The sequence below is a fragment of the Monodelphis domestica genome, chromosome 7 (genome assembly GCF_027887165.1).
Source record: "Monodelphis domestica isolate mMonDom1 chromosome 7, mMonDom1.pri, whole genome shotgun sequence".
NCBI classification, from domain to species: domain Eukaryota; kingdom Metazoa; phylum Chordata; class Mammalia; order Didelphimorphia; family Didelphidae; genus Monodelphis; species Monodelphis domestica.
Window position 1 is genome coordinate 13839794 of NC_077233.1, and position 16187 is coordinate 13855980.

Consider the following 16187-nt stretch of genomic DNA (forward strand, 5'->3'; position numbering starts at 1 on the left):
GTCCCCGCTCCTCGGTCCCTGCTCCTCTGTCCCCGCTCCTCTGTCCCGGCTCCTCTGTCCCCGCTCCTGTCCCGGTTCCTCTGTCCCCGCTCCTCTGTCCCCGCTCCTCTGTCCCCGCTCCTCGGTCCCTGCTCCTCTGTCCCCGCTCCTGTCCCGGTTCCTCTGTCCCCGCTCCTCTGTCCCCGCTCCTCTGTCCCCTCTCCTGTCCCGGCTCCTCTGTCCCCGCTCCTCTGTCCCCGCTCCTCTGTCCCCTCTCCTGTCCCGGCTCCTCTGTCCCCGCTCCTCTGTCCCCGCTCCTCGGTCCCTGCTCCTCTGTCCCCGCTCCTGTCCCGGTTCCTCTGTCCCCGCTCCTCTGTCCCCGCTCCTCTGTCCCCGCTCCTCGGTCCCTGCTCCTCTGTCCCCGCTCCTGTCCCGGTTCCTCTGTCCCCGCTCCTCTGTCCCCGCTCCTCTGTCCCCTCTCCTGTCCCGGCTCCTCTGTCCCGGCTCCTCTGTCCCCATTCCTCTGTCCCCGCTCCTGTCCCGGTTCCTCTGTCCCCGCTCCTCTGTCCCCGCTCCTCTGTCCCCTCTCCTCTGTCCCCGCTCCTCTGTCCCCGCTCCTCTGTCCCCGCTCCTCTGTCCCCGCTCCTCTGTCCCCTCTCCTCTGTCCCCGCTCCTGTCCCGGCTCCTCTGTCCCCGCTCCTGTCCCGGTTCCTCTGTCCCCGCTCCTCTGTCCCCGCTCCTCTGTCCCCGCTCCTCGGTCCCTGCTCCTCTGTCCCCGCTCCTCTGTCCCGGCTCCTCTGTCCCCGCTCCTGTCCCGGTTCCTCTGTCCCCGCTCCTCTGTCCCCGCTCCTCTGTCCCCGCTCCTCGGTCCCTGCTCCTCTGTCCCCGCTCCTGTCCCGGTTCCTCTGTCCCCGCTCCTCTGTCCCCGCTCCTCTGTCCCCTCTCCTGTCCCGGCTCCTCTGTCCCCGCTCCTCTGTCCCCGCTCCTCTGTCCCCTCTCCTGTCCCGGCTCCTCTGTCCCCGCTCCTCTGTCCCCGCTCCTCGGTCCCTGCTCCTCTGTCCCCGCTCCTGTCCCGGTTCCTCTGTCCCCGCTCCTCTGTCCCCGCTCCTCTGTCCCCGCTCCTCGGTCCCTGCTCCTCTGTCCCCGCTCCTGTCCCGGTTCCTCTGTCCCCGCTCCTCTGTCCCCGCTCCTCTGTCCCCTCTCCTGTCCCGGCTCCTCTGTCCCGGCTCCTCTGTCCCCATTCCTCTGTCCCCGCTCCTGTCCCGGCTCCTCTGTCCCCGTTCCTCTGTCCCCTCTCCTGTCCCGGCTCCTCTGTCCCCGCTCCTGTCCCGGCTCCTCTGTCCCCTCTCCTCTGTCCCCGCTCCTGTCCCGGCTCCTCTGTCCCCTCTCCTCTGTCCCCGCTCCTGTCCCGGCTCCTCTGTCCCCGCTCCTCGGTCCCTGCTCCTCTGTCCCCGCTCCTGTCCCGGCTCCTCTGTCCCCGCTCCTCTGTCCCCTCTCCTCTGTCCCCGCTCCTGTCCCGGCTCCTCTGTCCCCGCTCCTCGGTCCCTGCTCCTCTGTCCCCGCTCCTGTCCCGGTTCCTCTGTCCCCGCTCCTCTGTCCCCGCTCCTCTGTCCCCTCTCCTGTCCCGGCTCCTCTGTCCCGGCTCCTCTGTCCCCATTCCTCTGTCCCCGCTCCTGTCCCGGCTCCTCTGTCCCCGCTCCTCTGTCCCCTCTCCTCTGTCCCCGCTCCTGTCCCGGCTCCTCTGTCCCCGCTCCTCGGTCCCTGCTCCTCTGTCCCCGCTCCTGTCCCGGTTCCTCTGTCCCCGCTCCTCTGTCCCCGCTCCTCTGTCCCCTCTCCTGTCCCGGCTCCTCTGTCCCGGCTCCTCTGTCCCCATTCCTCTGTCCCCGCTCCTGTCCCGGCTCCTCTGTCCCGGCTCCTCTGTCCCGGCTCCTCTGTGCCCGCTCCTCTGTCCCCGCGGGGCAGCCTCCCAGGCTGCCAGCACTGACGGAAATTTCAGTTCGAGGGTTCTTAAGCTGGAATCCATGAATTTTTACAACATTTTGAAGCTATTCCAGAATAAGGGATTCCTTCTAAATCTTCTGGGTCTTAGTTTGTCACCTCGAAGGGCTCCAGAAGCTGCCGACACGGCCAAAGGGATCCATAACACAAAGCAGGCCGAGTCCCCGGGGGGTCCCCAGCCGAGCTCCTCTGGGCTTTTGGGGAACGGCCCAAGTGAGAGCCGGGGAGCCCCAACAGCGATTTGCCCTCGCTCCCAAAGGCCACACGTCTCTAAGGGAAGCGTGGGGGCTCTGCTCACGCCCTTACCCGTAAGTCACTCAGCGAGGAGTCCGGGTCCACAAGGCTGCCCGTGTCTCCGCTCCCGCGGCGGGAGGCGCTCCCACTCAGGGGGGTGGTGGCAGAATTGCGAGAAGAAGGCTAGAAGGAAGACACAGGAGAGCGTCACACAGCGCCCTGTCCTCCTGCTGTGGGGGCAGGGAAGGGGGGGAGGTAGCCAGGACTCCGGCCATGAGGCTAAATGGCATTCTGGGAGGCTGCATTTGGAGAGACTTTCCGAAAGGCCTTCTGAACTGGACTACACGGCACCAAATGGCATTCGCGAGACGCTGAGATCAGAGAATTAGAGCCCGGAGAGACCGTGAAGGTCACTTAATCCAGTCCTGTCCTTCGGTCGAGGCCCAGAACGGGAAGTCCCCATCCCAGGCTCGGCCATCCTCATCCCCCAGCGCTCCCCACAGAGGCTGAGCCCAGCCCCGTCCGCAGATGCCTTTCTTCTCACAGCCCAAAGCAATGAGGCTGCGCTCTAGTTTAAAGAGCAGGTTAGCAAGCCGTCTTTCTGGGTGGACAGAGCCAATCCTCCCGCAGATCCTGGGCCTGGAGCTAGCAGAACACCCGACAGGGGGTGAACACAAAGCAATATGCTGAGAGCAATTCCTTTCTCTGAAGAAATAACCTCAAAGTGCAGGAACCTGTTCAAGGCTCTCAGGGGACCCCACTTCCCACAGGATATGTGCTCATCATTCAAGGCCCATTTCCCAAGGAATAGAAGAGTGACGGGTCTGCAGGGGGCCCAAGCGGCAGCCCCTGCCTGCCCGGGCTCCTCATGGCCCATTTCTGGCCTCTGTTCCCTGCCAGCTCTCAGCGTAGGAGGGCAAATCTAGGAGCTGGAGGGAAAGAATTCCCCCGCAGCAAGAGCAGTCTTCTGCAACCTCTCCCAATTCCCCAAAGGAACAGAGGGAGCAGAGATGGGGAGAAGGAAGAAGGGGCAGCTCTCTCCACAGGACAGGAGGTGGAGGAGACCTCCTGAAGGCGGCTCGCGTACTCACCCTGGTGTAAGCCTCAGCATACTGCTTGTCACATTTTTCATCCAGCTGGAAAAGAAGAATAAGGGAAAATCAGGCAAGAGCCACACCGTGCCGCTTCGGGGCGAATGCAGGCCTCCCCTGCGATGCGCCCCCCGCGCTCTCCTGAAGCCAACACGCCGGGCTGGAGAAGCCTGCACGCCTTGTAAGGAAACGCACCAAGTCTGAGGAGGGACGGAAGGAACGGCCGAGGGCGACGGGGCTCTAACTAGGGTGGGCCGACAGAAAAGCAAACTAGCGATGCCCACGTGGACAGCGCCGAGCATCATGCCGAGCACAGCGGCCCAGTGCCCGAGCCAGCCAGGCGAGACGGGCCCACGTGCCCGGCCCCCGAGACGCCGTGCAGACAACCAGCCCCTGGGACTCCTCAAAGGGCGGGAAACCAATGTTTCCACCCCAAGACACTTGCTCCCAGCAGAGTCTCTCCAATATGTCCGGCAAGATCTGTGCATTCCTCGTCTGCACACGGACGCCCCCCGACCTGGGCAGCCCTGGTGCCACCTTAGTGCAGGAGCTGCCGGGCAGGCTGTCTCTGGTGACTAAAGCCACGCAGACTCCTGCAGGCCACCCACCCAACCTGCGGCCGGCTGCAGGCCTGGATCGGTAGCTCCCGCGCGCCTGCCCTGACCTCTCCTTGGGAGCACCCCGAAGCTCCAAGCATCGTCCCAAATCCACACGCACGTCAATGTTCCCCGGCCGGAAGCCCCACTCACAGAATGGGCAGTGAGGAGCTGGGGCAGCCGGTCTCCCTGGAGGGCACCGGCGTGGATGCTGGCCGCTGAGCACAGCCTGCGGCGGGGCGGCAGCTGCGGGAGGGGAGGCAGAAACGCCGCCTCAGCCATGCCGCACTGCAGTGACTGCGCCAGCTCCCCCCGGGGGGCCCCACTGCCACGCACGCAGCCCTTCCACCAAGAAAAGCCAGGGCAGCAGAGGCTGCTCGCGTCCTGGCCACTGCCCAGGACCTTGAGGATGTCAGAGCAGCCTCCGATCGATGGGAGGGGTGAGCCCTTATCCAGCACCTCGGATGCTCTCTGGAAACCGCCCCGACCTCCGGGAGCTTCGTTCGGGGGGGCGGGGGGGCTGGCAGGAGGAGCCCCAAGCTCAGCGCAGCTACAATCCCCGTCTGGGGACACCGAGCCCCTCCTGCCCTTCACCCCGTCCTGATGCGATGGAGCCTGGGGCACCGAGGCCCGAGGACTGCAAGATGAAACTGGCGCCCAGAGCCATCGAGGATGTTCCGGCCACTGTCGCCGCCTGCCTCTTACCGAATGCCAACAGAACTCGGTTCAGGATCGATACGGTCACGTGTGCCCCCAGCCCTGTGGCCCCCAACCAGAGAGAGCTGCTGGGAACAAAGCAAACCGAAGGGAGCGATCACCCCTCCGGGGCGTAGTGCTTAGAGAAGATGCGGCGCCAAGCATTAAGTCGGTGAGCAGAAAAATCTCTACCAGGGGGCTCTGGGGAGGGGGCTCGCATGGCTGATTTTATGCAGCTCAGCCCCCACGGTGGAGACTTGGAGTCAAGAAGATGGGCATGGGGGCAGCGGGGTGGCTCAGGGGATAGAGATGGGAGGTCCTGGGCTCAGATCTGGCCTCAGGCACTTCCTGGCTGTGTGACCCGGGGCCAGGCACTTAACCCCCATCACCTAGCCCTCACCCCTCTTCTGTGTTGGAATCAGTACACAGGATTGATTCTGAGATTGGATCTTAAGGGTTAAAAAGAAAAAAGATGTGAGTTCATATACTTTCCAGCTGTGAGATCCTGAGAAAATCCCTTATTGGTCTGTCCTGGTTTTCCCATCCATAAAATGGGGTTAAAAACAGCACTTCTCTCCTATAGAGGTCCTGAGGACCTCTTTCAAGTGATCTGCAGACATAAGTAAGCTATTAGTCCTGGTTAAGTATCTGTGACTTACCATTAGGCCTGGTGCCTGTCCGGGTCGGAGCTGCCTGAGAAGGTGACTCACTCAGGATCACCCAGCCTGGGAGGGAAAGGGGCCAGACCTAGACCCGCTATCCCAGCTCTAAGGCCAGCAAGACCTGCTGCCTTTTCCCTTTAAGAAAAGGTCACGATACCAATATCTCACACCCTGTATCAAGCTAAGGTCAAAATGGGTATATGATTTAGATATAGTGATAGTAAATTAGGGGAACATAGAATCTTTTCCTTGGCACATCTATGGAAAAGGGAAGAATTTATGACAAAAGATAGAGAGCATTGTAAGTTATAAAATAAAGCATTTTGACCATATTAAATTAGAAAGCTTTTGTAGGAACAAAACCAATGCAACCTGTTATCTTTAAAATAGTGGGAGACATAAACTGTAACATTTAAAAGTAGTTGGTTGCCATAAACTGTAGCAGTTAAAAGAGTTGGGGTCATAAACTGTAGTGATTAAATAGTGGAAGATATAAATTATAGTAGATATAAGAGTGGGTGAGTAAATTTGACCGCAGAAAATGTTTCACTACAGTGTCTTGGTTTTAAATCAAATATAAGGTGGTCGCCAGGGAATATATTCCCAATTATGAATATACCCAAGTCAACTGGGTTTTATAGAGATTTTAATTAACAATACAATGAGTAATCAAAGAAAGAGAGAGAGAGAAAAAGGTATAAGTATGAAGGGCCTTAAGCCAACATGGCCTACACCTGAGTCTTAAGAGAGAGAGAATCAGTCAGTCTTTTATCACTCACCATAAGGTCTGTCTAAGCAAGGATTCTAGTGACACCAGGCCAGCTCCATCTCAGCTGACTTCCCCAGAGAGAGTTCCAGCCAGAGTCCTTCTCAAAGATAGATCCAGCCAGAGACTGTTTCAAAGGGCCTCTCTCAAGAGCCTCCAGAAGGACAGAGTCCCCTCAGAAGAGCTCCAGTGAGACCTCCTTAGAGATTGTCCTCCAAGAGCTTCCCTTCTCCAGAGCCTCTCTCAAGAGATTCTTCCTCAAGTGATTCTCATAAGAGAGCTCTCCAAAAGGCTACTCATAAGAGCCCCCTTCTCAAGCAAATCTCTATCTTATATAGGGGGTTTTCTCCTATGTCATCTCCCCTAAGTTCTTCTATCTACCAATCACTGTAGACATTTTCCAAAGGACAACCCATTCTAAAAACATTGCTGGGTCGACTAATCCCTTTAGTAGAAAACCTCTGAGTAAGTCTGAACCAGAGAAAACACAGCTGAGTCGACTAATCCCCTCAAGAGAAAAACCTCTGAGTAAGTTTTCACCTCTTTGCTCCTGACAAGTTTACAAGTTGCCCAACCTTTATAGGTACCTAGCATCCCATTGTATCAATTCTAAAATACATGAGAACTCCAGGCATATTTTTGCTTTCACCTGGAAGGGCTCACAATATACATGGAGTCGGCTGCCACAGGGTTATGTGGAAAGTCCGAGTTTATTTGAACAAATTTCGAGTCAAGACACAGACAATATAACATTTAAAAATAGCAAATTAATCAAATATGTAGGTGATCTATTCTTGGCTTCAACAGACGCAAAAACATGTCAAGATAGCAAACACCTTCTTTTGGAATTGCACAAAAGAGGACATAAAATCTTGAAGGATAAAGTTCAGTGGTGTCTCCCAAAAGTAAAATATTTGGGATTCATCCTGTCTGCAGGTGCTTGTTATAGTTCTCCAAAACGAATTGAGAATATTCAAAATTTAAGTGCTCCTACTACTAATAAACAGTTGAGAGCAATTGTAGGAGCAACAGGGTTTTGCAGACAATGGATTCCTTGCTATGGGGAAATTACTAAATCCCTTATAGCATTAACAAAGGATTCGGTTCCTGAACCCCTCAAATTAGAGCCTGAACACTTGTCAGCTCTATCAGATCTAAAAAAGGCTATCATGTCTGCTCCTGCTCTAGGCATCCCAGATTACAACAAGCCATTTACTTTGTATGTGCATGAGCGAAGAGGTGTAGCTTCTGGAGTGTTAACTCAGACTTTGGGACCTTCTCAGCGCCCAATTGCTTATTATTCTGCTCAACTGGACCCAGTAGCAGCAGGAGCACCACCATGACTTAGAGGAGTAGCTGCTACAGCCTTACTAGTAACAAAAACTGTTGATTTAGTATTGGGATGTCCATTAACAATAATGTGCCCACATGAGGTAGAAGCATTGTTGATAAAACATAGAACACAGGCATTCTTGGATCAGAGAATTACAAGATATGAAATAACCTTATTAAATAGTGAAAACATTACTTTAAAACGTTGTACTACTCTTAACCCTGCCACCTTGCTTCCAGATTTACCAACTTCAGGAGAACCATTACACAATTGTGAAACATTAGTGTCCATGGCAGAAAAGCCTTGAGATAATCTCTTGGACACTCCCTTAGACAATGCAGATCTGATTTTATTTACCAATGGTTCCTCTTTTATGAGGGATGGCATATGTTACACTGGAGCTGCCTTAATCTCAGAATTTGCCACTGAATGGTCAGTTTCACTACCTTCTAACATTAGTGCTCAAGGAGCAGAACTCATAGCTCTGAAGCAAGCTTGTATAATTGCCAAGGATAAAAAGGCAACAATTTATATGGATTCTAGATATGCTTTTGGCATTTGTCACTCAGTCGGAATGTTATGGCTCCAGAGAGGATTTTTAACCTCAGCTGGAAAATCTATAGCTAATGCAGAAATTATTAATGAAGTTCTTGCTCTCCAGCTTCCTGAAGCCCTAGCTGTAGTTCATTGTTCTGCCCATACAGGTGGCACTGACCCTGTCTCTAGAGGAAATGATTGAGCAGATGCCTCTGCAAAGCTAGCAGCCATAGAAAGACCGGAATTAATTTTAACATTAACAAGCACTAATGATTTAAATCTACCACTTTCCTATAATGAAAAGGAAGTGGAAAAATGGAAACAAAAATTTAAAGCAAAACAGATTAATGGAGTGTGGGTATCGTCTGAAGGGAAACCCCTGCTCCCTAGAAGTTTCTATCACCAAATTTGCCAATCTATTCATAAAAATGGTCATTTTGGCACCCAGGGCATCATGGACTCTGTTAAGAGAGTATGGATAGCCCCTGGTATAACTACCATAGCCTCTAAAGCGTGTTCAGCTTACTCTACCTGCCAGGCATATAACCAACATGCCTTTCATGGCAAAGCCTTTGGTGGGCATCCTCTGGCTTACACACCCTTTGAGCACCTGCAGATAGATTTCATAATGATTCCAAAGGCTGGACGTTATAAATTTTGTCTAGTAATTGTAGATCAACTAACCAGATGGCTGGAAACATTTCCTGCGACCCGAGCCACAGCAGCTTTTGTTGCTAAGGTGCTTTTAAAAGAAATTATTCCTCGCTTTGGCCTGCCAGCACGTATTGATTCCGATAGGGGGAGTCATTTTACTGATTCTGTTCTAAATCAGATATATGCTTGCTTGGGGATAACTCCAAAATCCCATGTTCCATATTATCCCCAGAGTTCAGGCCAAGTTGAGAGGATGAACAAAGAACTTAAAACTATGATTGGCAAATTATGCACTGAGACCCATTTAAAATGGCCTGAAATTCTCCCTTTGGCCCTATTTTATATTAGAAGTAGGCCTAGAGGAGACTTACATATTTCACCATTTGAGATGCTTTTTGGACATCCGCCTATACAGGCTAAGCCTTTCTCCCCAGCATACACATCATTATTAGGGGGGGATACTACTACTGCTTCCTATATACAGGAATTACAGCACAAACTATGTGAACTTCATGAATCCGGAGCTGCAGTACAAGCCGGACCACTAGACTTTTCTCTGCATGACCTGAATCCAGGAGATAAAGTTTATATTAAGAATTTCAAGCGAACTGGAGCAACTCAGCCTTCGTGGGAAGGACCATTCCAAATATTGTTAACTACTCCAACATCTATAAAGATTGGAGAAAAAGACTCTTGGATTCACTGCTCACATGTGAAGAAAGCATCTTCTGCTGAGACTGATTGACTGTATCCTATCACATAAATTGGAGATAATAATCCATAGACAAATGGATGTTGTTTTTTGAAAAGACATTGAATTACTGATTTTTTCCTTACTTTTATTATTGCTTTTCTTTATTTTGATTAGAATATTTGATTTTTTCTCATTTCTTGTACTAAAGGTACACATAAATAATATTATTTTTCTGCAGTAATACAAGTTAATATATATATTCTTGCTATAATATCAATGCAAAAGCTTTAAACTATGGGAACCTGCCATTTATTGATAAAATATTATAGGACTGTGATTAATGTTTGTATCTGATTCCAGAAAATGGGATGAAAACAAGGAGCACAGACTTAACCAGAAAAGTGCCAAAAAGAGCACACATGAAATACTAATGTGAGACTCGAGGTTGCGACGCTTGACATACGTTAAGTCGTAGGACTTCCTTGTATCTACACTCTCTGCAAAGTACTCATACAAGTACAAAGTTTGACTATCATGCTGGCTCCCTATATCCCTGAGAATGACAAAAAAATCAGACGAGGGAATGATGTTTCCCTATCAAAATAGAATTCTAATTCTTCTCTTCTTATATTATGGCAACTTCCTGTAGTCTTGGCTACAAATGGCTAAGTGAAATATTACTGCATTCTGTCCTACATACTTGTGGGATAGAAAATACTTGAAACTGGACCTATACAAGGACCTATTTTGAATTTTTTCTTATGTTTTTGATTATTTTCATACACCCCCATAACTGAACATTGCATTCTGAGCTAAACTGGATGTTTTTTAACACCTACTTCAGGGGGGATTGTATTTTAATTTAAAATCGAAGAATTTTTGAATTTTTTTTGTTTGAGATTGTATTTTTATAAAAATCCAAGAATTTTGATTTTTTTGTTTAAGATTGTACTTTTATAAAAATTCAAGATTTTGATTTTGTTCGAGAAAAGATCTTCAAGGAAGAAGCTTGAAACTTGTATATCCAGAGAATGAACTGTTGCAGAAAGATGCCGGAAAACCTACACTTCATCAAGAAGATCAAGAATGAACTTTGGATATGATTGATTGAACTGAACTTTGATTGAACATTTATTGTAAATGTACACATTTATGCCAAAAGGGACTGCCCCTAATTTGGCTTTCTGTAAATGCGCCTAGCAAATCATTGGTTTTGCTTTCTTTTCTTTTCTATTTCTTCCCTCACTATTCTAATTCCTCTTAGAAATTTGAATATCGTGTATATCTATAGTTAGAAGTGCATTTAGGATTACAAATTGATTATGTTAAATGATCAGTGGGGAGACTAGTCTCCCAGTGATCATCGGGGGGATTATAAATCTTGAAATTTCTCAGACTTGTGAATGTTTAAAATTTCCCCATTGGGGAATTCTCAATTGGAACAATTTCCTGCTGGGAACATTCCCCATTTTGACTGTGAGAACTCGCCAGGATCAGAAATGGGAGGACCTCTACTCCACCCGTACTTAAGACTGCTTTAGGGGAGAAAACTCCTCGCTAAACAATGAAAGTACTTAGACCCATACTTATAAAGAGGCAAGGAGTTCTTTCAGCATGCCTGTTTTTAGAATTGATACAATGGGATGCTAGGTACCTATAAAGGTCGGGCAACTTGTAAACTTGCCAGGAGCAAAGAGGTGAAAACTTACTCAGAGGTTTTTCTCTTGAGGGGATTAGTCGACTCAACTGTGTTTGGCAATTTGAACCTCACCTCCTCTCGGGGCGAAGCTTCCTCAGCCGCTGCTGCTCATGAGGAGTGCAGCGCGGCTGGGCCCGGGCGAGGACAGACGACCAAGCGCCAGCCGGGATGAAGTGGAGGTGGCAGAGGCAGCATAAAATTAGAAGGGAAACAACAAAATGGGGGCAGTGGGAAGCTTATAACAAATTTCTCTGATAAAGCTCTAATGTCTCAAATATTTAGCAAATTAAGTTAAATTTAGAACACAAGTCCCAACTGACAAATGCTCAAAGGATATCAACAAGCTCAGAGGAAGAAATCAAAACTATCAATCATCATGAAAAAATGTTCTAAATCTCTCCGGAGTAGAAAAATGCAAATTAAAACAATGTTGGGGTACCATCCCATATCTATCAGATTGTTTGTAAAGGAAAATGATAAATGTTGGAGGGGATGTGGCAAAATTGGGACACCAACACATGGCTGGTCGTGTTGTGAACGAATCCAACCATTCTGGAGGGCAATTTGGAACTATGCCCAAAGGAGGCCATCAGACGATGCATAGCCTTTGATCCAGTAATACCCACTACTGGGTCTGTATCCCAAAGAGATGAAAAAAAAAATCGGGGGGGAACTACTTGTACAAAAATATTTATAGCTGCTCTTTCTGTGGTGGCAAAGAATTGGAAATTGAGAAGTCCATCAATTAGAAAATGGACAAATTGTGGTATGTGTTAGTGACAGAATACTACTGTGCTATAAGAAATGATGAACAGTGTATAAGTGATATTCTGTTACCCTAAAAAAGAACTACATTTCCCGGGAGCTCACCGACTTCCTGTCATTATGACTTCCTGTAGACAGGGGATATTAGGCAGGGACGTGGAAGGTCCTGCCTCTTTACTTCCTGTCCTGAGCTTGGTGTTGGTAAGGCAGGCGTTTGAACTGGCTGATCAGCCATGGGCACGTGGTCTTTATTTTGTATCCTCTTTATTCCTTGATTTCTAATGATCGTTACTAAATCTCCTAAAATATGATGGTTTTGTTATTGAGATTTAATTTTAAAATTTACAACAGTAAGATTTTAGAAAAAGCTGGAAAGATCTGCATGGATTGATTCAGAGTGAAATAAGCAGAAGTGGGAGAACATGGTACACAGTAACAGCAATACTGGATGATGATTATCTGGGAAAGACTTGGCTACTCTCAGCATTACAATGATCCAAGACAATTCTGAAGGACTTACGAAGGCGAACGCTATCTATCTCCAGAGAAAGAACTGCCAAAGCAGATGACCTTCCCCATTTGTTTATTTAGGGTTTTATTTTGGGTTTCTGGTTTTATATGATTTTTCTCTTACAAAAATGAATAATATGGAAGTATGTTTTGTATGATGATACATGTATAATCCAGATCAAATTGCTTACCATCCCCAAGTAGTGGGGAGGAGAGGGAAGGAGAGAGATGGTTTAGACCATAAAATTTCAGAAAATATATGTTGAAAATAAATTGTTATTAAATGTAACTGGGAAAATAAAATCTATTTGAATAAAAATATCACAATAATCACTGGTTCTCCTTTGATTCAAACTCCTCATTGACTGGCCTGCCATTCTTGTGAACCAGGAAAGCTCTGCCATGCTCAGAGCTGTCTCAGCTCCGTTGTTAGACAAGTCCAACAATCAAAAAGCTTTCAGTTAAAACAACGCATTCCACACAAATTCTTTTAATAAAACGAACTCTCCAATAAATGGAGTTGAGCCCACCCAGTTACACCAAAGCAAAGTGCTTGCATTAAGTGAGATGCAGGTGGAAATGGGGTTACAACTCACACACTCCCAGAACAAGCAAGTGGACACGGGTGACCCGAACACAACAAATTTGGAGACGACTTTAGATTTGCTAAATTTGTTTCAAAACAATTATGTCTCCAATTTTAAATCCTCTAAAGAGGCAAACTCCCATTGTTAGTTTGGAAACTGTCACTGCAGACCACAGCGTGGGGGTGGGAGGCCCTGCCACATCCACAGGACCAGCCCATGCCATGCACTCACACTGTTCACATCCGGGATAATGACATCGTCCACGTCAGAGACGACACTTCCCCTCCGACTGGAGCGCCCAAAGCAATCAGCAGCGGACACCTTCAATGTGGGAGAAGTGAGATCATGTCATGATTGGTGACAAGGGGAAGGAGGGCAGGGCAGCCCAGAACACTTGTAGAAAGGGTGAAATCAAAGCTCAGAAGTTGTCCCTGGTTTTGTTCAGGGGACCAGGGGAGGGCACTCTCTTTCTGGCTAGCATCTCTGTGCCTCTTAGCCTTCCAGGGCCAACCAACTCATCAAAAGGCATTACTAAGCCCTGATGACTCATTCTCCAATATGTAAGCACTGGGCAAGAACAACAACAAAGAGCCCCAACCTGAGGGAGGTCATATTCTAATGGCAGAGAAAAGATGTCAGTAGACAGGCCCAGAGAAGACACATCCGGAGGAGATGGGAGGTCATCTCAGGGAGGAAGGCCCAACAAAGTCCTCCTGGAGCAGCTAAGATTTGGACCACTAAAATGATCTGATTCTTTCCTATGAGAAAAGAGACTAAGAAACCAAGATTCAGTCCTCGGAGAGCCTGGCCAGGCCAATGAAGAACTGTACTGCCTACAGGTATATTCTCTGGCCTCATCCTCCACGAGGCTTGCCAAGGTCCCCTCTCTCTATGAGCATCTCCTCTGCTGAGCCATGTCAGCCCTTCCCGGACAGGCACAGGCACTAGCCATGCCCAGCATCCCAACCTGGCTTGTCCTCGTACTTCTCTAGAAGCTCAAGAATTGTGTGGAAGGACAGAGGCCAGAGGGATGCTCCTGCCCTGCTGCCCCCTCACTAGCACCGTTTCACACAAACAAACACAAAATTGTTTTTAAAGGAGGAGGCACCCCGCAGAACAAATGTTCTGTAAACTAACTCATGTCTAACCTGCCAGGAACGTGCTTGTAGCCTCAGTGCAAGAGAGGTGTTCAAGGTTAACACACAGCCCTAGGCACAAGCAGAACAACAAAAAGGGAGGAAAAGCTCAAAGGCCCCCGTTACTAGGGCTGCACCCTTCATAGCCATGGCAGTGCAGCGGAGTCTGGGCTTCATCCCAGAGAAGCACCGAAGCCTCCTTCCTCCACAAGTCCTGTCTGAAGCCACAGGAGCAACAGGACAAATTCAAGCAGAAATGCTCTGGGCTTTTTGGCTATCCCGTGGCATCAGCTAATTGATAATCATTTGATGGGTTCCTGTGGCCATCAGAAATAACCCAGTTAGGGGGCAGCTGGGTAGCTCAGTGGATGGAGAGCCAGGCCTAGAGCCAGGAGGTCCTGGGTTCAAATCTGACCTCAGACACTTCCGAGCTGTGTGACCCTGGGCAAGTCACTTGACCCCCATGGCCTAGCCCATACCACTCTTCTGCCTTGGAGCCAATACCCAGTATTGACTCCAAGATGGAAGGTAAGGGTTAAAAAAAGAACAAAAAAGAAAGACAGAACCCAGTGACGGTGACGGCTGCTGCCACGTGGCTCCCTTGGCAGCATGCAAAGCAAGCTCACCACGCTAGCTCCTGGCCCGTGGCTGCCGCGATCTGAGGACGCGAGACTCCAGGTGTCATCGTCTGAAAACTATCCGAGGTAAGAGGAGATCGTTAAAAGGGCCGTCAGGGTCACTGGTGCTCTCTGCCAATCTCACTGTTCCTCTGAAGCTAGCATACCCACGGCCTCCTCTGGGCCATGACTGGGGAGATAAAGGAAACAAGCCCACCCTGGGGGAGGCAAGGAGCACAAGCGAACCGTTTGTCTTTGCCTGGCACCCACATGCTGAGAGCCTGGGGCTGGCTGCCCATGGAGGGGAGGAGCAGGCCAGGCCACCAAGGAGGAGGCCCAAGCCTCCCCTGATGAGAGCGGCCTCGGAGCCGCCCTCGCTCCTTCCAGGCACAGGTCCTGTCCTCCGAGGCTCTGCCCTCCCAGCCTGGAGAGGAGCAGAAGGCCCGGCTTTAACGGGTGACTTCCTGAAGACGTGGATGGCCGTGCTTGGTGGTGCTGGTCAAGGTCCCCCCTCCAGGCCCTCTAACGTTACCCAGGCTTCCCAGGGGAGGCGCCGTGAAGCAGGCCTCCGGGCAGGGGCAGCTCTCACCACAGGGCTGCTCCGGGACGAACTGGCTCGAGACGAGTAACTATACTCCGATGGCTACAAAACGTGCAAGAAGAACGGTTTGAGAGCCGTGTTCAGCTCCTGGAACCCTCTCACTCCTGCACGGACTTTTGCCATTGATTGCGGGAGGACCCAAGGCGGGCCCAAGTCCTTCCCACCCACAGGACCCAGCAGAGGGCTTTTCGGAAGGGCTTCTGGGCAAAGTAGCTTCATTCTATAGAGCCAAAGACAGAGGAGGAAGCCATCCCACCCGCCTATCCGACTGCAGGATGAGCCAGCCTTTTGTTCTTGATGGCACACAGTAGGTGCTGAACAAATACTTGCTGACTTGACCGAAATATCCCACGAAGGGTCAAAGGGAAGCTTTGGCCACCCTGAGAAAATGACCTGCCCAGAGGCCACAATTTCTTGCCTTTTATTTTCCTCTTGTAAAGGGCCAGGGCATGGCCCCAGAGAGGAGAGGTCATGGGGACACTTTTAAAATGGCATTTTCCCACCATTAAAGGGTTCTCTCTCTCTCCTCCCACCCGACACCCACAGACACACGAATACACTCCTCAGACTCCCCATTCCCCTGGAGAAGACTCACTGTTCGAGAACTGTAAGGGCTATACAATCCCACGTCACCCAGAGAGGCCTGGAGAAAAAAGGGAACAGGAGTTGTTTCTCCGGGGTTCGGGGGGCTGCAAAAGGCTGGGCTTCACTTGGCAGCTGCCCACTCAATGACGCCAAGCAGTTTGGAAGTGCTAAGGAGGCCTGCTCTTCCCTCAGAGGCCCTGGTCATGCTTCCACGTGAGCCAAGCCAAGCTCTGCTCGGCTTCTTTCTTACACGAGAGCTGCACTAACGAGGGTCCACTCTCCGCAAGCTCTTAGAACATTCAGGACGGGGAGAAAAGTGGGGAGAGGAAGTTAGGAACAGAAGCCGGGACCCTGTAGTGTAACCAGGACAGAGCCAGGCCTGAAGCTGGAAAGAGCTCCACTAATGACAAAAAGGCCCTGTGACCCAGGGTCGGTGTCTTCCCTTAT

At 50.2% G+C, this 16187-nt stretch overlaps 1 protein-coding gene across 27 annotated transcripts in view; it reads right to left on the reverse strand.

The window, feature by feature from the left end:
* Window positions 1–16187, reverse strand: part of LRRFIP2 (LRR binding FLII interacting protein 2) — a 94709-nt gene that overhangs the window by 22037 nt on the left and 56485 nt on the right. For 11 of the 27 annotated variants that reach the window (XM_056804236.1, XM_056804231.1, XM_056804229.1 and 8 more), the window contains 6 exons: window positions 15751–15798; window positions 15087–15197; window positions 14564–14632; window positions 13033–13122; window positions 3303–3347; window positions 2284–2394 (listed from right to left, as the gene is read on the reverse strand). In XM_056804236.1, coding sequence (XP_056660214.1) covers window positions 2284–2394; window positions 3303–3347; window positions 13033–13122; window positions 14564–14632; window positions 15087–15197; window positions 15751–15798 — 474 coding nt within the window. The remainder of the gene's footprint in view (window positions 1–2283; window positions 2395–3302; window positions 3348–13032; window positions 13123–14563; window positions 14633–15086; window positions 15198–15750; window positions 15799–16187) is intronic. The other 16 variants (XM_056804247.1, XM_056804251.1, XM_056804249.1 and 13 more) reach the window with 3 other exon arrangements.